The following is a 23,110-nucleotide window of genomic DNA, read 5'->3' on the forward strand; positions in this document are numbered from 1 at the left end:
GCGTTCCTGTGATAGGTACACCTTGCACTCCTTTGTGTCTATGACCGCTCCCAGATGGAGTATTCTCGTAGTTGGGGTTAGATGGCTCTTTGGAAAGTCCACCGAGAAGCCGTGGTCCTGCAGCAGTTTTATCACTAACTTTAGGTCCGCCTGAGACTGCTGGGCGGACGATGACTGGATTAGAATATCGTCCAGGTAGCACTGGACTCTGACTGGTACGTTTCTTAGGTGTGCTGCCAGAACTGCCAGAATCTTGGTGAACACCCTGGGCGCTGATGACAGGCCGAATGGAAGTGCCCTGTATTGAAAATGGTGCCCCCTGTAGGCAAACCGTAGAAAGCGGCGGTGAGCCAGAGAGATAGGGATGTGCAAGTATGCCTCCGTGAGGTCGATCGATGCCAGAAAATCCCCTTTCCTTACGCTTCCAAGGATGGAGCGTAGTGTCTGCATTTTGAATTTGCGGTATTTTATGTAGAAATTTAGCCTTTTTAAATCCAGAACGGCTCTCCAACCCCCCGAGGGTTTTGGGACCACGAAGAGGATAGAATAAAACCCCTGGTCTCTCTGGTTCATAGGCACCGGCTCTACGGCCCGTATGTTTAGAAGGTGCTGAACGGCCTTGTTCATGAGCCTTCTCTTTGTTGGGTTTGTGGGACAGGGGCACGGGCGGAAGCGGTTCGGAGGCTTTGAGAAAAATTCTAGAGATAGACCATGACATATGGTGTTCCTGACCCATACGTCCGTGGTGGTCTCTTCCCACTGGGGAGCAAACCCTGCTAGTCTGCCCCCTATGGGAAGGTCTGGGTGGGAGTCATCTGGTACGGCGGAAGGGGGGGTTGTTCCCCCGAAAGGGCCGTCTTCCCTGTGTTTGCCTATGTCTTGTGTTCTGTCTGTCCCCCTGTCTTTCCCTATCCTGTCTAGCTTGGAAGGGTTGGGAATTTTGAAAGTAGTTGACCCTGGCTTCCGTACGAAAGGATTGTTTCCTTCCCCAGGAGCCGGGTCTCTTGTCCTGCCTTTTAAGCATGTGTTTAAGGACCTTGCGCTTGTCCTTGTTCTCTGTCAGGTATGGCGTTAGTGCCTCACCAAACAGCTTTGCCCCTTGGTACGGAGCCAAAGCCAATTTCCACTTGGCTTTGGTATCCGCCTGCCAGTTCTTTAGCCAGAGGATGCTCGTGTTGTTTGCCGCCATTGCCTTGGCTGAAAACCTGGTCGCTAAAAGTGTCGCATCCGACACATATTCCGTGGCCGCTACCATTTTGCTGAGTTCCTGGTGAGTGCGTATATCCTCCATGGGAACCCGGCCCTGTAACTCATGGAGCCAACAAAGTGTGGCTCTGGTGAAAAAGGACGCGGAGGTAGTCACCCTGGTAGCCCAAGCTATTGCCTGGTGCGTTCTCCTGTAGTTGGACTCACTCTTTCGGTCCTCGGCTTTAAGAGCCTCAGCAAAATCTCCTGATATGGCCGTGTCCAATATCAGGGGACCTATGGGTTCGTCCACCAACGGCACCTCCAATGTTCCCTCTAGCTCCCTTGCTACGTTAAATAGCTTCCTCTCCGCATTGCTAGGAAGCGGTAGGGAGGTTGGCGCTGCCCACTGTTTCCTTATTGTGTTTAGGAACATGGTCGGGCATGGTATGCGGTGTTGAGTGGTTACCTTTTCGGCGAACGTCGGCTCAGCCTCCGTGTCAACTGTGACAGGCTCCGCTGGTGTCCCATGCCCCAGATGGGCTGTGGCCTCAGCCTTGCGCAGAATGGTAACAAAAAGAGAAGGGTTAAACAGGCCGCTGAAGGACGGCCCTTGAGGTGAGGTGTCCTCCTCTTCCTCAGACATTTGAATCCCTTGTGACGTACCTGGCTGGTCCAGGTAAGCTTCCTCGGAGACCGACGAGTCTGAGAAGGAGGAGAGGTCCTGATGGTCCTCCGTTTCCTCCCGATGCCTCGTTCTAAGTCCTAGAGGCTTGGCTTTGGAAGTTTGAGCCCTGGCCTCAAATGCACGGTCCACTGCCTGTGCTATTAGGGTAGCTAGCAGATCCCCCGTCAATGCAGGAGGAGTAACCATTGCCTGCGACCCTGCAGGTGCTGTGGTTAGCGTGGTCCTCGGGGTTTCCTGTAACCTCCATGGGGAGGGGGATCGGGAGAGCGATGAGGATTTGCCTATCCCACCCTCTGTTTGGGACTGTGATGAGTTCCCTAATGACCAGATGGCCCGTGGGGATGAAGGGAGACCCAGCGGTAGATCAGGACCTATCCCCGCATTCTGCCTATTTTCGATTCTGGCCCTTTTCTGGGCTCTGTCAAACTCTTTTTCTAGGGCTTGGTGTCTTCTGATTGCCTGCTTGTCAGCCTTCTTTGATGACTTCCTTGCAGCCTTTCTAGGGGCTGCAGAGGATTCCGAATCCTCTGAAGCGGGTGCTCCAGAGGATGAAGGCAGGGCTCCACTGGAGGGAATGGTTGCTTCCTCCATTCTCCACTAACGCCGGGCCGCGATAGGAGGGACCCAGGTAGTAGGAGAGCTCCAACTTTGAGTAAGGACAGGCGCACTACTGGGGGCGTCTGGAACTCAGGAGCAGACTCTGCAAAATTGTCAGAATTAGTCACTGTGCACGGATAAGAACAGGCACGCTAATGGGAATGCCTGGAACCCGGCTTGACTATGGTGGGTAAGGACAGGCACGCGACTGGGGATGCCTGGAACCCACCACTAAATCCAGAAGCGTACGGGCCACTAATGGGGGACCCGAAGTCCGGAAGGAGCCAAAGGCAACTAAACACAGTTAGTTATGAAAGGTTCTTATTTACTTTAGATTGAAGACACCGAGTCCTGGAACCAGCAGCTATGTGTCTGATTTGAATGTCTCTGAATGAATAATAGATGCTTTAGTACCCTAGTACTGCTTGCCTATTAATTCACTCCAGCGGCTGAAGCTAGGCTTCTCAGGGAGCCTTAGATCCCGTTTGGACAAAAGTATGGCCGCCGCTGCCAGGAGACTACTGCGCATGTGTTAAAAGGAGCAGGAGATTATTGCGCCTGTGCTAAAAAGGCTGCCTGTGCCACGTGCGGTTGTAACAAAGAGCCGCGCGTGCTCCCAGCTGTGCAGACAATGGCGCCTCGTTTAAAAATCCTGAGCAGCCTGGTGAGTGAAAGAGACTGCTCCTTCGCACGCCAGCTGTTTCCCTTAATCAATCTCCCTCCCAGCATGCATCCCCTTTGTCCTCCGCTCCCCTCACTAATTGCTTGCCTTTCTGTCTTTCTTTCTTTCTTTTTAACGCGAGGGGTTGCACGAGCCTCCCCGTTTGTTTAAGGCGGCTGCCGGCTGCCCCGGCTGTGGGAAGGTGGTTGGGGTTTGGGTTAGGGAGGGGAGTTAGGGATTTCCCCCTTTTAAGTGAGGGTGGTTTCCTCTGTAGGGAATCTGATTTCCTGACTCTTACAATTTAGCCAGGAAATTTTTGAGTAATCAATTAAATTGAATTAAACTATCTCTAATTAACTTTTAAACTAAGCAATTTCAGCTACTAGAAGAAAATCCCCCCAATGGAAAGGAACTATACCTGCCCAGGAGCCAAAGTTGTACGTCTTTCTGTGTGACCAGATCAGTCAAGACTGGAGAATCATGGTCCAGGACGGGCGTGGCAACTTTGGCTGACTGATCTGATTGGCCAGGAATACAGTCTCAACCCACTGTGTGGATTATCCATCTCCAGGCTGGAGAGGAAAGAGAGAGGAAAGCGAGAGAAAGAGAGAAAGGAAAGAGAGAAAGAGGAAAGAGGAAAGAGAAAGAGAGGAAAGAGAAAGAGAAGAGAGAGGAAAGAGAGAGAGAGAGGAAAGAGAGAAAGATGAAAGAGAGAGAGAGGAAAAAAGAGGGCGAGAAAGAAGGAGGAAAGAGAGAAAGAGAGAGGAAAAAGAGGAAGAGAGGGGGAGAGGAAAGAGAGAAAGGGGGAGAGGAAAGAGGGAAAAAGAGAGGAAAGAGGGAAAGAGAGAGGAAAGGGGGCAAGAGGAAAGAGAAAGAAAGAGAGAGAAGAGAGGAAAGAGAGAGAAAGAGAGAGGAAAGAGAGAAAGAGAAAGAGAGGAAAAAGGGAAAGAGAGAAAAGAGAAAGAAAGAGAAGGGGAGAGGAAAGAGAAACAGAGGAAAGAAAAAAGAGAAAGGGAGAGGAAAGAGAGAGAGAGGAAAGAGAAAGGAAAGAGAGAGAGACCCTTTTATCTAAAATGAAGATAACACTGCATATATCCTTTTTTACCTTTATTTTATATATATACACACAAACACATATACATACATACATACATACATATAATATATATTAAAGGTAAAAAAGAATATATGCAGTGTTATCTTCATTTTAGGTATCAAAAGGGTTTTGTGGCTCCCAGTGTCTTGTTTTCAATGGGAAATGTGTCCAAGTGGCTCTTTGAGTGTTTTGGGTTGCCTACCCCTGAACTAGGAGATGGTGTACTTGGATAGCAGGAAGGGGTGCAAAGTTCCTGCCAATTTGCCTTCACTGCAGACAACTTGGATGTGCAAAGTTTGCCGGCTGGGTGTTTTGGCGCGCTCAGCAGCAATTCTTATTGGCTTTCGAAAGGCAATAGGGGGAGTAGCACAGCTCAAGCAAAAGTTGAAAAAAAAACATCAAAAAAAGGTGCCGGAACGCCGTTCTGAGCATTCTATGAGGGAAAAAAAGCCCTGCAGATTAGTCTTCAAATATCGAAAAGGAGGAGATGTAGGAGGACACTTTTCGAGGGAGAACAGAACTCACAAAAGGAGGACTGTCCTCCCTAAAGGAGGACAGTTGGTCACCTTGCCATTATTCAATATTGTGTGAAGCCTTGGCTTCAAAGGGCATGGCCATACACCATAAAACTAATTTCTAATATGCCAGAAGAGTGAAATTAATTTCTTAACTATACGGGGTTCATAACATCTATTGAATTTCATTAATGAAGGTAAGTGTAGTTGATTAATGACTTAGTAAATCTGTTTTGATTGCTGATTTAGTTGAAATATTATTGAAGCCTCTTTTCAAAGTTTGGCAATTTCTTAGAAACTACAGGGACAATAAATGAGAAATGGATCATTAAAAAGTAAAATAATCCAGTTAAACACGCAGGAAAATGATTCAGAAAGAATGTTAACTATAAATTGCATCAGAATAAGGTTGGTAGACAAGAATGCCAATGAAGTAATATTAAAACACTTAAGGCTCAGTTGTTGGATGGAATTTTCATATCAACTGTACTCTGATAAAGGAGGATTAAAACTTTCCAGGCATTTACAAAAGTTTCTTCAGAGCTATTTGAACATTAACAAACAGTTTGAAGGAACTGAAAGGATTTTTTTCTTTATTATTTTACTCAAATGCATGTAGCTTTATGTTGTTACCAAGAATTTGTTCTGCTTTAATTCATATGTGAATTAATATTGAACATGATAAATATTGCTTTCTGGAGCATTCTGATAAATTATTTACATTTTGCCTGCTCAGAATTGAATAGGCCCATTATAATTTTCTACAAAAGATAAATTACTTCAATTTTTCAGAAAATCAGCCCAATTAAATCTACAGTGGGGAAAAAAAGTTGCATAAATTTGTAAAACATTTGTTGGCATCTTGTAACTGCTTGAATTCAGTTCTTCAGTTCCAATAGCCTTGTAAATAATATGCAATGACATAAACACAAACATTGAAGCAATTCACATATAATTAACTTTTCAGATATTACTAGTACATCTAATAGGAATACAATAATTGCTCAGGGTACAAGAGAATAATGCCATGCTGATGTTGCTGGATGAAAACACTGTTGGGTTTAGTCATTAAAAACTATGAACTGGCCAATGGTGTTAAAAGAAATATTGCTGGTGATCATATAATGTTGTTTTATATGATTGTGTGGTTTTATTTGGAGCTGCCGAGTCACAGAAGTGAGATGGATGGTGTAGAAATTTGATAAACAAGCAAACAATCCTTCACATACCTGCTTTTTACATCTGTAGCAGATAGTATAGTGACACATTTATTAAGAGGGGTTTTTTACTGCAGAAATAAGAGCACCCATCTCTCTCTCTCTCTCTCTCTTTCCCCTTCCTTCTCTTTCTCTCTCTCTCTTTTTCAAACAGCATATTGCACTGTACGATTGCAAAAAAGATGTATGTGCTATTTTAAAACAAGTTGTTATGGAAACAAAAAAGCAAAGATAAAATGTCAGAATGGGTGTACTTGGGTAAATACAGAGCTAGCGAAGCATCCATGGGATGTCAAGACTATCTAGTTTTTGAAGTTTTTGAAACATTCTTTCTAGAGGCAAAAGCACTTGTTCAACAGATTTCTGATTGGTAAAGTGCTTTGTTGTATATTTACAGTGCGAGTTTCAATTCCTGGTGATATACACAATTGTTCCTTGTTACTGAGTCATGAAATATGCCTTACTCCAAAATTGATAAACATATGGAACGAATTAAGCACTCCTAAGCCTGTGCATCCTTGAGATTCAATCTCAAATGAAATGATTCATAAACAAAACACTTAACTTCAGAGTATTAAATTCCCACTGAGATTCCATAGAAATTGAACAGAGTATTCTATAACTAGTCTGGATTTAACGTTCTTGGTGGAAAGTAGTTAAAACAATTTTACATCCCACTAACCTATCTGGAATCAAAGTAATACAGAATAATATTTATTTGTGGACATTCAGAGGTTGTAGGGAAATAAGTGAGGGCAGTTAATTAAATAATACATAGTCTTTTCAGACTGAATTTGCCAACAAGTCAATCTCCACCTTGCCCGATTTTAATGATTGTATACTTCTTACAATGACTTCCTTGTTGACTTATTTTTGTTTTTGCTGGGTTTAGTAAAATCATAGAAGTGCAAACAATACATTGTTACAAAGATTCTGGCATTCACTGTATATCTTCTGGAAGAGATATATACACCTGTAGTTTCAATTTTTAAAAAAGGAAAGTCATCAAGCATCTCCAAAAGCAGACAGATTTGCATAAAGTTTCTTTATACTAATTTGTAGGGTGTATCATACTTCAAAAATATTTCAGAAAAAAGGGGTCTGGATCTTGTGCAAGTGCAATACCACACTGTTATTCATTAGCACAGCTAATTCTTTATGATTTTTATGCAAGTGTTTTAAAAAGTGTAAAAAAAAAAGAAGACATTGCTTTCAAATGCTATTCTGCATTAAAAAAAAAAAATCAGATGGAGCACAGAAGCCAAAACAATTGGACTCCTCACAGAAATTAGCTGTGTTTATTCGAGATTTGAAGATTTCCAAATTATATAGATGCACATGTAGAAGTACTGTAATTTAAAAAGAATTATTATATATCTTACTAAAATGGGGCAGCCCTTGGCCACATACTCTGTATGCATTCCCAGTTAGCTATTGAAATGTCATTCTCTATATTATTATGGTCCTTTAAACCAGATGTTGACTGAACAACCCTGTCTGACAGACCTTCAAATTAGAGGCTATTCTCTATAACAAATATTTTACTCTAAAAAAGAAGCAGTTAGTTTTTGGCTTCCATATAGATCTGGGGCATTATAGTCCTGTTTCTTTTTAAGGTTTTTGAATTCTAAGCTTCCAGGTATGCTGTATGGATTCCAGTATATAAAGTTTTTAATAATGAGAATGTGCAGGTCAAAGTATAAGTTTATTGTTGTACTGAGATCGCTGGAATACAACTATGGATTGAGTTTTGTGTTAGGCATTTTATTTTACAATGATGAAACCATAAAATCTCCCCAAAACATAGACAATAATCACAAATGAAGATGAATATACGTATCCCAGGATAATGTTGCAGGATCCAATTTGAGTCGGTCACCAGGATCAGAGGTTTAGTCTTCCAAACTTTTGGACTCTTGCTGGAGCCCGTCTTCAGGGAATTTCTCTCTAGCAAAGCGTGTGCTGTCCTGTGTGTGGTATTTATATTGTAAGTGGCTTTTCAGATGTTGACTGGGGTCTGTTGATGGCTGACTTTTAAGTCATTAGCTGTCATTTGCTTATGCTGCCCAGCCCTCACCTTCTAAGTACTGGATAGGCTTGTGGTAAATCAGAAATCCTATTGACTGACAAGGGGCCTGTTTCCCAGGCTTCAATCACCTCCCTGGCTGTTTTCGTGCCTGCTTATCCAACAATCTTAGTAGCTGCAAAATTGAATGTGTGTCCTTGTTTATTGCAGTGTGAGGCTACCAATGAGTTCAGGTCTCCTAGTCTGACCCCTCACTTCTGTTCTTGCAGTTTGGGGGATAGCTTCCTCCCAGTCTTTCCTACATAGTCACAGGGGCAATCCATGCAGGGGATTCTGTAGATTACATTGGAAGTATCTCCAACCTCCAAGCAATCTTTACAATGCATAATTTGTTCTTGTATGGTAACCTTTGGCAACACAAAAACAGCCAGGGAAGTGATTGAAGCCTGGGAAACAGGACCCTTGTCAGTCAACAACATTGCTGTTTTACCACCAGCCTATCAAGTACTTAGAAGGCGAGGGCTGGGCAGCACAAGCAAAGGACAGCTAATGACTTAAAAGCCATCCATCAATACACCCCAATCAACATCTAAAAATCCACTTACAACAGGCACTATAAATACCACACACAGAACAGCACACAACTCTGCTAGAGAGAAATTCCCTGAAGATGGGCTCCAGCACCAGTCCAAAAGCTTGGAAGGTGAAACCTCTGGTCCCAGTGGTTGACCCAAATTGAATAGACAATAATATTGTATTTTAAATATGAAAATGCAAACAAAAAAAGTCACAGGAAACCAACACAAAATGGCTATGATACCATGCTGAAATCAGAGTCATTTAATAAAGCCTTATTTGGATTTCAGATACAAGTGTCAAAAAATCCCCTCTCTCTTTAACAAAATTCTTGGCTATAAAAAACCACCAGCAGAATTTATATTTATGAAACTGTGCTCTCAAAGCCTATTGGGGAAATATGTATATATTTATGGCTCCATAAAGAATGGCTACATAATTAAGGTAAGTGAACAAAGCGTCTATCATTATGAGTTTACACAACCTGTCCTTCCCGACTTCTGAGGGCCAGCACTAACATTCTGTGTATAATATTCTGTATATAACATTCTGTATATAATCATATTGTTCCAATGGCTTATGAGAAAACATTGGGTGAGTTGTTTTAAAATCCTTTGAGTCCTTTAGGAATCTATCAGGCAACAATGACAAACGAATCCCTTCCAAATATAACTCTACCATACTCTATTTTAGTACTGGTAGCAAATTGTGCTGTTTGATGGAATATGGGAGTGGCAGCCTATCATATTCAGGGGGCATTCAGGTGGAAAGAAAACAAAGTGTAAAATTCAATCACTGGAATAAAACTCCTTGTTCCGAAACAAGTCTTTATCTGCCCATCACAATCCTAACAAAATGAAGCATGGTAGAAAAACAACATAGCTTTTTTTTTTATTTTTCTGGCCAAGTCCTGGAAATGAACTGTTTAAAATAGAAAAAAAAAAAAGCATGAGGTCACTTTACTTGGCAAAAAAGCTTGCACGGTTTCCATCAACTTCAGTAGCAACATTTGTCTCTGCTATGAAAAAACTGGGCACTGACTTCTGTGGTGTCACTTGGAGGACAAACCAGCCCCAAGAGCAAACTTCTTGCTGTCCTACGGAATTTAAGCCAAAAAAAATTAAATTTCATAATGTAATATTGCGTTATTTAAACAGCTGTATAGTGGTTAGCTGCCATAGATCAGTTAAGTAAAATATTATCTGTATGTAGGTTTATGTACACAGTATGTGTGTAGGATGTCTATGGGTGTGTGTATGTCACATTTTTTTAAAGAAAAAATCTTCAACAGTAGACAATAGTGCCATTCTATTATTTATTTGTTTACTCTGATTATCATTTTAACCCCCCTTGTATGCTGCCTAGGTTGCTTTGTGATGGGGCAGCCTAGTTTGATCTTGCTTGAGAAAGCACCAGAGACAGATTTTCTTTGTTCTTTGCTATACTAGCTAGCACTCAAGCTATTTAAACCATCTTCTTTTAATTTAATCCCATAGAAATATGATGTATACTACAGCCACAAAGCAACATGCAAAGGCATCTTTATATGAAAATCCATTAATTTTATGACTGAAGGAGTGACGTTTGCTTTTTGCCTTCCAGAAATTTGATCAAGAAAAGTAAGAATCCTAGAAAGAAAAAAGTATTCGTGTGGGGGAGGGACACCAATTAATTAAGTCAGCACAACTGCTTTTAACCACCCGTTGTTTATTAAGTTCTGCTGGGAAGCTCTATGAATGTTTGTAATAGAGTGAAGAACTGGCTCTTTGGGTTATTTTGGACCAAAAGAGCTTCACAGATCTTTGAAACAGCAGTAGTTACTCATTTTATAAATGTAAGGATTAGGAAGTTTAACAAAAGCCTTGCTATTTTGGTAGAAAAATGCCTAGCATTGTGAGCTTCGAAAAGGATCACAAATGAGATTCGAAAGGAGAGGAAACTGGAGTATCTGATGGATGAGGACCACAAATAAACATCTGAGCCCTTGCTGTATAATCTTACCATACCAGCTAATTTTTAACTATGTTTCCCAAGTACATTCACCTCTCATATTCGAAGTAACAATATCTTAGTAGCTTATGTAGTCCTTGCCTTACAACCATTCATTGGATTGTTCTAAGTTACAACAGCACTGAAAAAAGTTATTTACAACCTGTCCACGACCTGTTGTAGTTTCCCCAGTCTTATGATCAAAATTTGGGTGCTTAGCAACTGGTATGTATTTACAATGGTTGCAGCATCCTGGGCTCATGTGATCATTTGCAACCTTCCCAGCTGGCTTCCGCCAAGCAAAGTCAATGGGAGAAGGCAGATTCCGTTAATGACAGTGTGATTTGCTTACCTGCAATGATTCGCTTAATCACCATGTTCATAACATTGGGAACGACTCGCTTAACAACCGCCTTAACAATCCACTTAGCACCATACATCTGGTCCTAATTAGATGTAAGTCAAGGACTACCTGTAACATTACCCGATTGTAAATGTTACCATAATCCCAGAAAATGTTTCTTCTTCCTGCCCACAACAGGTATTTGAGCTCTGCTTACCATCAGGCAATACAATTACATTTAAACAAAGATTCCACTAGTTGAATGGCACATTATTATTTAATACTCCTTCTAACACATGTATTAAGTTCAATGTATAATGCCTGCCATTTCCTGGATCTTCCTACCCTGGACCCATTTTGAAAAACTTACTGTTGCCAGCTTTAACATTTTGGGGTCAGGTACTGGACAAGATACATATAAGGGAAGATGCCAGGATAATTACAATGTCTGTAAGCCACCCAGAGCCATTGAGTGAATGGGCAGCCACACAAATTTTCTAAATAAATAGGTAACAAATTATTGATAGTGCCAATACTTACAGCATGAGATCTTACTCTATTTGGCTAAGGTGTGCTTAGATAGTGGTAAGTAAGTAAGTAAGTATGTAAGCCAACCCTTCTGCCCACCAGACATTTAAATGATGCAGAATGGTTAGTATGAGCAATCCAGGACCTTGGTAGACAAATCAGTGTGATGGGTTAAGTAATGAATAGTCCCTTGGGAAATCCAGGTCAAGTGCATCCTGAGTCACAGAAGCTAGTGGGTGTTTTAGAAACAATCTCTCAGCCCAACCCACCACATTGAGCTGCTACAGTGGGGAAAAAATATGAAGAGTGTAATCTCTCTATGTCAACTTGCACTCTTGAATTAAATGTGAGATATAAATGGAACATACAAATATTTGTTCAAAGTTGCTGGGATATAGTGGAAGAACAGAAGTCTTTTGATTTGAGATGACTGAGAAGGAAATGACAGCTGAATTCAAACACAGTTGAAAATCACTCTATTGGATACAGCAGAGGTCCCCAACCTGGTTTTATGGAAGACAATTTTTCCAGACTGGGGGGGGGGGGGAGAAGCATGCAAGCTAGATTCCTCCCATGCACAGTTTACAATAGGGTTCACACTTCTATGAGAATCTAATGCTTGATGATCTGAGGTGAAGCAGAGGCGGTGATGCTAGTTGCTGAAGAGTGGCTGCAAATACAGATGAAGCTTTGCTCGCTAGCCTGCGGCTTACCTCCAGTTGGGTGGCCCAGTTCCTAACAGGCCATGTAATGGTCCTGGTCCATGGCCCGAGGGTTGGGGACCCCTGGATTACAGCAAATACCAGTGGGAACACAGGCCATTCTATCCAGAACAAGATGTAAGCGACATTTGTTAGTACAGTATGGATGATTCATCTCTATTCTATGATGCACTATTCTGTCATTTAAATTCCTATCATTTCTATTTTGAGGATAAAAAAGCTATACTTTGTAAACAACACACAACTCTGGGTTTCATGACCATTTCATGATTTCACTGAATATTCCAGAAAAGTTACTTTCTAGTTGGTTTTTCTGCACCCCTTTCACAAGCCCAAGGATATTTCAGGAAAAGAATACTCAGTTTACTCAGCTTATTGAACAATTTATTTATTATATTTATTACACGTTAAACTTGCATTTTCAAAAACCAGTGTCCTACTATGGTCTTCAAAACTAGGCTGACCAGCCTCATTTGGAGTTTCTGCTGGAAACAGGTTGCTGGCATTTCTTCCTAAATCGAATCAACCTGACCAAAAAACTGATTTGATGAAAGAGTCTTTACAAGATCCCCCTTGCACAGGATTTCTTTTTCTATGGGAAAGTCCTCTCCTCTAGAACATGGGCTCTTCAAACAGAGATGGTACTATAGCTTTAATAATGATATGGAGGTAAGGATTCATTCCAAACTTGGTGTCTGGGCTTCTCGGTAAGCAACGGGGCCCACTGCTGTAATTTGAGAGGAGGAGGAGAGAGACAGAGACACGAGACAGAGAGAAAGATCCTACGCCAAAAGCTGGAGTCCCGCGTTAGCACCAATCCAGATGTAGAACTGGAAAAAAAAAGTAGCCCAAAGCGGTTGCAACAACTCCGGGCAGGTCTCACTCAAATCTGGACTCAAGCACGCCCTCTCTCCCTCCCCGTTTTTTACTTGAAAGTTTTCTAACGCGCGTGGAGAGGCAGGAGAAAGGAAAACGTGGTTAAGGAAAGTTGGTGGGAAAGAAGCCAGAGGCTCCTCCTTAAGGTTTGTTGATCTTCCCCAACCACCCCCTTCCCGGGAAAAACGAAGTTCTCGCGGGCAAATCGGGTGCAACGGAGAACTCTCTGCGGGGAGCGAGAAGGGCCAAGCGACCGCTTTCCCACCGGGTCCCAATGAAGTCCTGCACGAAGGGCGGTTACAACCAGAGGACTTGAACCAGGCGCGACCGGAGTTGCCTTTGCCCTCCACTTCGGGACGCTTAAGTTTGTCGGGCAGCTTCCCTCCCCCCCCCCCGGGATGCTGTTGGGGCTCCACTCGTTGTGGCTGCTGAGCTGTTCGATCAGCTTGTGCCACGGCTATTTCGACGGCCCGCTTTACCCGGAGATGTCCAACGGGACGCTGCATCACTATTTCGTGCCGGACGGGGACTACGAGGAGAACGACGACCCGGAGAAATGTCAGCTGCTTTTCAGGGTGAGCGACCGCCTGCGCTGTACAGCGAACGGGGAGGCTGAGCGCTCGCATCCCGTGGCGGCGGCGCCCACTCTGACGCTGCGCGAGGAATTCACCGTCCTGGGCCGGCAGGTGGAGGACACGGCGCGCGTGCTGGAAGGCATCCAGAAGAGCATTGCCTACGACCTGGACGGCGAGGAAAGCTACGGCAACTACCTGCGCAGGGAATCCACGCAGATTGGCGACGCCTACGCCAACTCGGAAAAGTCGCTGGGCGAGCTGGAGAACAAGTTCCGGCAGGGCCAGGAGCACGAGAGCCACGAGGAGAGCAGTCTCAACGACGACTTCCTGGGAATGCTGGTGCATGCGCGGGCCCTCCTCAAGGAGACGCTGACCGTCTCGGCGGGCCTGCGGGACAAGTACGAGCTGCTCGCGCTCACCGTCCGGAGCCACGGCGCGCGCCTCAGCCGTCTCAAGACCGAGTATCTCAAGGGTTGAGCAGGAGCGCCCCTCTTTCCTCCCCCCCCCCTCGGTGGCCACGCGGCGGAACTCTGCCGGGCAAGGACGGGTTTTCCTCTCTGCCACATCCCGACCGACCCTTTGCTACTGGTACCACAGTGCAGATCGTTTGCGAATTTTCATCAGAGCACTTTGAAAGAGCAAAGTAAAGGGCCTACCTTTAGGTGGCGTGAAAGACGGTTCAGACGACAAATCGACAGTTGTTTCCCCTTGTGAAAAAAAAGAAAGAAAACTGATGAGGGCGCTATTTTTGCTAGGTACCAAAAAAATCCAGAAGAGTGTCATCAGCCTATTTTTTAAGTTCGTTTCTTAGCTTTCTGACAGATGGAAATTCAAGTTATGGGGGGTGCGGTGGGGTCCAGGTCAGTAAAAAGAGCGTTTGTGGGATTCCAAATGGCAAAAGTTGAAAGACGCACACAAGCTTACTTTATTGCATTCATCCGCATTCTTTAGCATAATCTGAAATAGAGGGAACAAATAAAGTGACCATTGGCACAATCTATGTACTTAAGTTAGTAGCTCATTGGGCTGGCTTTTTCACGCATGGCTAGGTTGCAAGTTTTTGCTCAATTACTTGGAAGTAAGTTCTATTGAGTAAAAAAAGACTGAATTTGGAGGCAATATTTGTAGGAGTTGCTATGATTAAAAGCTTTAAAGATAAGTCCTTTTAATACCTTTTTAGTGAGTTCAAAGAGGTAAACAATGGTATAGTCAAACATATCTCAGTTCCAGAATTGGGGGTATCTGATATGTTGCAAGAGTTTTAGAATTTATTGGTCACAATTCAGCAATGTTATATACACTTAAGCCTACTGATTTATTGTTTTATGGAATGTGTTGTTATATAACTCTGGGGGAAAATGTTATAGATGGGAGATGCTTTTGAACCTTGTCCTCTAGTTCTTTCAAATGAAATCTTCTGAACTTCCATATGATGCAGTATTACTAAAAATCAATAATCGATAGAATTTTTGGTGCCAAGGTTTCCATATATTTTATTTAGCTTGTTTTCAAAATAAACCTATATGGTTGCCACTGCTTGCCTGATCCCACTTTGACAATTGAGGAACTCAGTTAAAGTAATATATTAATTCTTTTGCTAATTGATGATAACTACCCTGGAAATTTGTGATGTTATCAATGGTTTGATAAAATTATGGAATGATAGTTTGGGGTTTTGAGAAAATTATGGAATGATAGTTATTTCATTTTAATTCATTAGGAGAAGAAAAAAGATAATGCTTTATATTAGATGTGAAAGTAATTTTCTCCATAATTTTAGTGTTTTATGGATATTTTATGCATATTGGTCATTTAAACAAGAATATGATAGTTATAAACATGCACTCAACTCCAAATAATAGTTATTTTCTCTCCCAGTTTTATTTTAATTTGCCCTGAATCGTGATTACCCAAAGAAATGTCTTTATTGTTATTTTAAACATGCTATTCATAGAGTAGAAAAGTGCAGTTCTATAGTACTGCAGTAAAAGTTGTAAATCTCATACACTTTGTTTACAATCCATGCAGAGTACATAACTGGTTGCTGCATTTCTGGCTGTGCTTTAAACTTTACAGAGAATAGCCATCAGAAGATAATATTCTGGTATCAGAAGACCAGTTGCTTCAGCTATAGTTTGATGTAATGGGTATTCTAAAATAAGCAAGTTTTTTTTTAAGGGGAAACCAGCCTCTATGGCTTCCCAGGAAAACTCAGCCAAATTGGAAGCAATAACTCACTGTGCCTCTCCCTGTTCTGCGCAAAAGGCTTTAAATTCCTTAAAGAGATTTTGCAGAGCTAAAGCTACTGTTAAATGTTGCTTGGCTGCTTCTAAGATAACAATTTCCTTCCCAAAGAATTCTTTTGGGTTGCCAACAATTAGGCAGATATTGGAACAATTTACCAATCCAAGAACGCCTAGTCTACATTATAATGTTCCACAACTATGAGTTCTATAGAAATTTTAATGTTGTGTTGATAATATAGGCATAGCTTTTAGAAGCAACAAAGAAAAAGATTTAATAGATTTTTGCCATTGATATTCCACTGTAAGGACATACAGTTTATGCTTCTGGATGGCTAAAGCAAACCTAGTAACTCTTTCAAAAGAAATGAAATGTTGGCAATCCAAACCAAGGTAACAAAAATAGGTTTGAGGTTTTTGTTTGTTTGTCATTTTCTTTTGCACAGAATACTCATATTTAAGTTGAAGTGAGATTAATTTAAATGTGTCCCACTTTTCAGAAGAAAATGGTTGGGGTGCTTGAGGCTTCTAAAATCATGAAAAGGGGTGAGTGTAGAGGGACAGCCAGCAAAGCTCCAGAGAAACTAAACAGCAGCTTTGCATTACAACTTAAGACTAAATGACAGTAGAAAGTTTTCATTACTGTAAAATAGCCTTTATTCCTTGGGCCTATATGACCAATGCTAAACTGCTTCAACAAAATACTAACACCACTGGTTGTGGTAGGGCGTTGCCAATGTTAAAATAAATAATGCTCTGCAATTGCAAGATACGCGACACATTCCTTACTCAGATAGGATATTTGGAAATAGGTACCAGAACCACTGGATATGGTTCTGAACAAAAGATACTCAACTAAGTTCATCATCATCATCATTTTAACCATTGTCTTTCCATTCAGGATAAGGCCTCTTCCACATGTTTCCAACCAATAAGGTCCTGAGCTTTGTTTTGCCAATTGGGCCCACTCAGCTAAATTAAAATATATTAATTTTCCTGCCATTGTTCCTCAAAGCAACAGTAATTAATTTGCATGGTGTTGAATCCTATAGTTTTGAATTTTTTCATGCAAAATTCAACTTATATTGTGATATGTAGCATATGGTCACAAAAGATCTAATTTTCCCCTATAGTTGAGAACTATAGATACGCAGTGTCTGCAAGAGCAATATTACCAAAAGCAACCAACAACAGGCTTACAATGGTTCTACATAATGTTTTCTTTAAACATATTTAATAATATTGTCAATACATCAACAAAAACCTAATCAGGTTGCAAATCCATGAAATCGGACACATCATCATGGCATATTCCTGCTATATTGCTGTATATGAAAATGCTGTCATTTCTGAGAAAGTTCATGTCTTCACTTTTCCTTAAAATGTATGCATCATTTTTGCAACAAAGCTTAATCCATAGTAAAAAACATGGCAGTATCAGCTTCATTCCCATCAAATAATATAAGGGGATATTTTTTTAAGATAGTACAATTCAATAAAAAATCAGCATCATGAAGCCCCATTGACCTTAAAACATAATCACCGCTTGAATTTTTCTTTGGCATTAGCGAGGCTTCAGTTTTTGTGGAATTAAGTTTAGAATTATTTACTTCACTTAGATTTTTTTAACTATCTCAGCAAGGCAGAATATTTTATTATTGAGATAACTTACTAAAGTGAAAGATTGCCATCTAGCGCTTTAGAAAGTCTGATATGCTTACTTTGGAAGAATCCACAATAGAGTCTGCTTCTTAAAATGTGATTTATGAGCTGTATGTTATAGTTTTTAACCAAAGTTGCTTTTTCAAAAGGCAACTGGACTTTGTTTTTCCTTGAACTTTTTGAAAAAGCACCTTTGGGACATCCATGACATGGATGACTGAGAATCTCCACAGACATTTATAGTTTTTAAGCTTATATTGTAATTTTTATACAAGAAATATATATGATGCTAAAAACTAAATTAAGCATTCTAAATTTTAATAGCCTTTTTATATTCCAATTTATTTCTAATGGCAGATGATGTATACTTTTTTTTTTACTTTCTCTAAAACAAACGCTTGAATATTAATGAGCCAAGAAATTTTGAATTCATATCTTGGGATCTATGACTCTTTCTCTCTCTTAACCAAACTGTTTTCATTCTTATTTTCTTTTGTTTGATTTTATTACTCTCCCAGTTACAATAGGAGCCGAGGTGGCGCAGCAGTTAGAGTGCAGTACTGCAGGCCACTTTAGCTGACTGTGCTCAGCAGGTCAGCGGTTCAAATCTCACCGGCTCAAGGTTGACTCAGCCTTCCATCCTTCCGAGGTAGGTAAAATGAGGACCCAGATTGTTGGGGGCAATGTAAATATATATATATACATTGCTTACTGGTGTACACCGCTTAGAGAGTGCTTGCACTTAAAGCGGTATATAAGTCTCATAAATAAATAAATAAATAAATAAATAAAACAAATTTGAGCAGAACCAGAGCTCCTGTTGCTTCAGCCAACAAACTGAAATAGGCATGGATTGTAGTCTATACCTACTCTCATATTTTGGGGGGGGGAAAGAATATATCTATGGTACTCTCAGAAGTCTTGTAATTTAATTTGGGAAGATGCGTAAAAAGAGTAGATTTTTCTTGAGATTATTTTAGAGTAAAAAATTTAGGGTTTATAAGGTTCTGGGCTGCTCTGTCAAGTATTTAAAGCTGTCATGTTTCCTTTTTAAAAATAAAAATAGTAAATAATACTTTTATTTCATTTGAAATCTTCATTTTAGGGGTCTCAATAGAGTCAGATTCCTATAGTTTTAATAATATAGATAGCTTACATATTAGTTTGCTTGTCTATTTCCATTCTATATTAAACTGAAAGGATCCCTGTCTCCTTTTGCATCATTATTTTCTCCTTTCCTTTGTATTATCATTTTTCTCTTTATTATTCACAGCATGAATCCATATTTATGAGAAGCAGCTGCTTTTTTCCCTCAAGATTCTAAACATATTTCCTTGAAAGACTTGTTGCTACTGTGTAAATGTGTTTGGCTCCTAAAGCTAGTTGTAGTTCTTTTAACATATATCATCAATAATTTTGTCCTTTCCATGCTTTTTGCTAGCTTCTGTTTCTTGAAATCATTTATCTTCTTGGACAACAGCAAAACTGCATGGAGGGATTTTTTAAAAAACTATTGTTCTAAATTGAATATTAATGCAATTAATGATTCAATAACTAATGTTAACTTTCAATATGGCAAAAAAGGCAATTTTGCATTTATTTAGTTTTCATACATATTTAAGAAATACTTAAAAACATGTTTAACTCCTGCAATTCAGAGAGATGTTAATATTTATCATACACTTGGGACAGATGTTTCTTTCAGAATGCCAAGGATTTTTTGTAGATTGTGCAGTTTGTTAAAACTTGATTTATTAAGTCCAGTTTACAATGAACAAGGATAAAAGTGATACAAAATAGATTAAGGCAGCTACAGATTTAACTGCTGTGTAAAAGAGAAATTTTCAGCTCAGTTTCCTTTTCAACTTAAAGAGTAGTAGGTGACTTTTTGCAGGATTGTTGAACTAAATGTGCCTTTAAATCTACTACAAGGACTCAAATCTTCCTATATTCTTATTCTCTTTGTAAGTTCTCCCAATGAACATTGTCTCTAAGCTCTGGACTACATGAAGAAGATCCTCTTATATATAAATCCCTGGAATATTAGAAAAGTAAGCATACTATGTCTGGGCTGCAGAAATTCAGAGGACAATTAGATAGCAGTAAAGGTATTTGCCATCTTCTGCCATGGTTATCCAGATGTTTATAGTCTAAAATGTTTGTAGTCTAAATACAGTGTTTTAATGACCTATGGTTCCATTTGCTTGGAAAAATCGGCAATCAAAAAACAAATCAATAGAAGATCAGGTAGGCAGATATTATTGCCACTAACTCAAACACAGCTATACAGGAGCTCAAAGGAGAAAACGAAATCCATTAGGCCATAAATAGTTGGAAATGACTCAGACTCAGCAACCGTTTCTCCACAATTCATAGATATCATTCAGTCTGCTTTGGCAATTCCTCTTGGCTTGGAATGGCAATGACAGAAAATGTTTATGTAGCCACTTCATAGATGGAATTCAGTCACGATTACATTGCTCTTCCAGGGATTATATAAATCAGGGGTCCTCAACCCCCGGTCCATGGACTGGTACTGGTCTGCGGAATGCCAGCAACTGGTCCGCACAAACAAGCAAAGCCCCATCCGCGGGATGCAGGCAGCACACAAAACCACGCCCCCTCCGGTCCATGGAGAAACGTCTTTCCAGGTAACCGGTTCCTAGTGCCCAAAAGATTGGAGATCTCTGATATAAATGATGCCTGTTCTTTGAATTTTCAATAATACTAGACATGGACTTTGGAGCAATATTGAAGTTTTTTATGGAATCATATTGTTATGATTTTGTTGAATAACTTGACTAAATTTGTTTTTAAGTATGTATATGGAGAGGTTAGCAGGAAAAAAAATCTAAATGTTTTCCAAAGGGATGGCGCTCAAGTCAGAACTTAATGAAAAAAGAGACTGAATACTGAGCCCCGTCCCAAAGGTTGACCCAATTAGTATACATGAAATTGATTGTGGAAGCAAAACACTAATATAGCCTTGCTACTTTATTTGGATATTATGATGTTATGTTAAGAATGTTTCCTTACAACTTTTAAATTTTTAATAAGTCATTATTGTTTCTCTGCTTATTTAGCATATAAATGGACATGCTTAAAAAATTAATACTGAGCTATGAGAAACAAAAAACATTCCATTTTTACCAGTTACAAATGTAAAACAACAGCTATCTCTTTGAATTTGTTTCCAATCAATCCATGTTTGATTCTGAATTATCCTGCTTATCAGGTGATAGTATTTCGGTAACTGTCTCTATACAGGATGCTATAAGTACATATTCTTTACTGTACTACATCTTGTTATTAAATTAATAAAATATTTTTATTCTTTGAAATGCTTATTTTGAATGCTCCATTGCTATATTTTTTTAAAAAATTAGCCTTTTCAAGGACACTTAAGTGTATACATAATTGTTTGTATATATACACACACTGAAAGAGAAACAAAACTCCTTAATCTTACAATACATAGACTCAATCATAGTTTCAGGTAGGAAAATTTAAGCATCCTAGACCAAGCTAAATCCATGCTAGGAAATTTCAGAAACTTGGCATTCAGATAAATCAGTTATGAATAGGCACATGGATAAACCACATTTACATACTATTCAAAAAAGACAATAAAAAGCTAAGAAGGAAATGAAAAAAGAACACATCCTCTTCAACAGCAAAACACAAATAAGCAGGGATTAACACCAGACAAATAATCACATAGAAGACAATTCCATAATCATGGAACTATAGGTAGTACATAATTTACAACCATTTGATTAGTACTGTTCAAAGTTATAATGGTGCTGAAAAAAGTGACGAATGATTCTCACATTTAATAGTTGCAGTGCCTCTGCAACTGTGATTGCAATTCAGGTGCTTGGCAACCTGTATGTATTTACCAGAATTACAGCATATTGGGGGATGTTACATGATTACCATTTGCAACCTTCCCAGTCAGCTTCCAATTGGGAAATTGGGTTTGCTTAATAATGGCATGGTTCAGTTAATGATCATGGCAAAAACAGTCATAAAATCGATTATGATTCAATAATAGTATCGCTTAATGTCTTTGGTCTCAATTGTCATAAGGCAAGAATTATTTATAATGTAGTCATTCACTGTGACTGGATACAGCTGAGGTTTCTAGATACAGCGCTTTTTTAAAAAAATAGCGTAAAAATATTTCACTTGGAATGAAAACTAGATGCTGGGAAGTAGTCATATCTGGATGCCTTTTAAGATTCAGTGACATTAGAATATAAGGAGATATTCTAGTAGATAATCAGGTTTCAAAAACCTGTTCAGCCTAACTATCCACTTTATTATGCATATACAAAGGAGTTGCAAGAAGAAACTATGTCATCTTAACTTTCTTTGGGAAACGGCAATAAAAAAAAGGCATAGTAAATAACTTCTGAAACACACATGGCTGAAAATGTCTTGGATTACTGCCCAAGGTAAAATGCAGGATAAAATAATAATAACTTGATATACTTCAGTTTAATTAGTTGATAATGATGGCCAACCTGGGGGCTTGATGGAATCTGTAAATTAACTTAATATCAAATATTTCAACAAAATGATATAGTAACAGCAACAAAAATGTGTAACACTATAAAGGAAATGAATTCCAGATTTGTATTACGTATTACTCTAGCTATTTCTAGTTAAAATACTCATTTTATAAGCATTTTGAAAATAGAAGGGAGTGAGTCATACTTCTGCTGCACAATTAAGTAATCTAAAAGGGAGCAGACTTAATTTCAGCTGGATAATGTTCTTTTCCACTTGGATCTCAAATACCCTTTATACTTTTCATCGGATGTACCAGTCAAGTAAACATTTCAGACTGTATTGTTTGCGTAGCTTGTGTGCAAAAAGCTGCAGAAATATTTTTAACTCTCAGAATGCTATGGTCATACCCTCTTTCATTTTATTGCATTTTGTAAAATTATGCAGAATAGCAGAAAAAGGGAAAGAAACCATAAGTAAAAGCAAGCAATAAGAAAAGGGAAATATGCCTAAACCAACATCATTTGCTTAAATCGTGTATTTTGCTACAATAGCCTCCATTCTTAACTATGGGTTGTCCTTACATTATTAACCCATGAACTTGTATTTATTTTGTTGTTTTGTATGAACAATAGATATGCTTAAGCCACACATTTGAAACAAACTGATCTTTTTCTAATTAGATACTGTAACTCACCAGTCACCCTTCTAATTTATTCTCGGGCTTCTAAAAGAGCCAATTACTTTTTCTTTATTCACTTCATTCTCACCATTCTTTCACGCCATTTAACAGAATTCTTCTACCCCTACCACAATCCTTCAGAATATTATACAATTCCTGTCAAAAATACTCTGCTTGTTCCGTTTTTACTATTCTTTGAAACAAATGTGCAACTAATGTTAATTTAAGGATTGCTATTTTCATTTGCACCCACAATAAATTAGGTAACACAAACCACATTTTTTAGTTGTGAAGCAGTTTGGTGCCAAAGGTTTTAAAGAAAGAAAAGGAAATCTGCTGATATTGCCTTTTTTTCTTTTTGTTCAGCAGAAATATTACAAACAGAACTATACTTGGAAATGAAATGGAGTCATGACA

At 39.7% G+C, this 23,110-nt stretch overlaps 1 protein-coding gene and 1 long non-coding RNA gene across 4 annotated transcripts in view; one reads left to right on the forward strand and one right to left on the reverse strand.

Annotated features, from left to right (window-relative positions):
* LOC120307435 overlaps positions 1 to 18,069 on the reverse strand; it is a 67,392-nt gene extending 49,323 nt beyond the window's left edge. For 2 of the 3 annotated variants that reach the window (XR_005556540.1, XR_005556538.1), the window contains exon 1: positions 14,251 to 18,069. This is a non-coding gene — a long non-coding RNA (uncharacterized LOC120307435). Of the gene's footprint in view, positions 1 to 12,134; positions 12,245 to 14,250 lie in introns of all 3 variants that reach the window. The other variant, XR_005556539.1, reaches the window with a different exon arrangement.
* Positions 12,566 to 14,255, forward strand: FIBIN (fin bud initiation factor homolog). The gene has a single exon (XM_039342230.1). The coding sequence runs from the start codon at positions 13,418 to 13,420 to the stop codon at positions 14,069 to 14,071; it is 654 nt and encodes a 217-aa protein (XP_039198164.1). The 5' UTR covers positions 12,566 to 13,417; the 3' UTR covers positions 14,072 to 14,255.
* Positions 18,070 to 23,110: the final 5,041 nt, after the last annotated feature.

This window comes from Crotalus tigris, unplaced genomic scaffold (assembly GCF_016545835.1).
Source record: "Crotalus tigris isolate CLP2741 ecotype Arizona unplaced genomic scaffold, ASM1654583v1 scf7180000017779.458999, whole genome shotgun sequence".
Taxonomy (NCBI): Eukaryota; Metazoa; Chordata; class Lepidosauria; order Squamata; family Viperidae; genus Crotalus; species Crotalus tigris.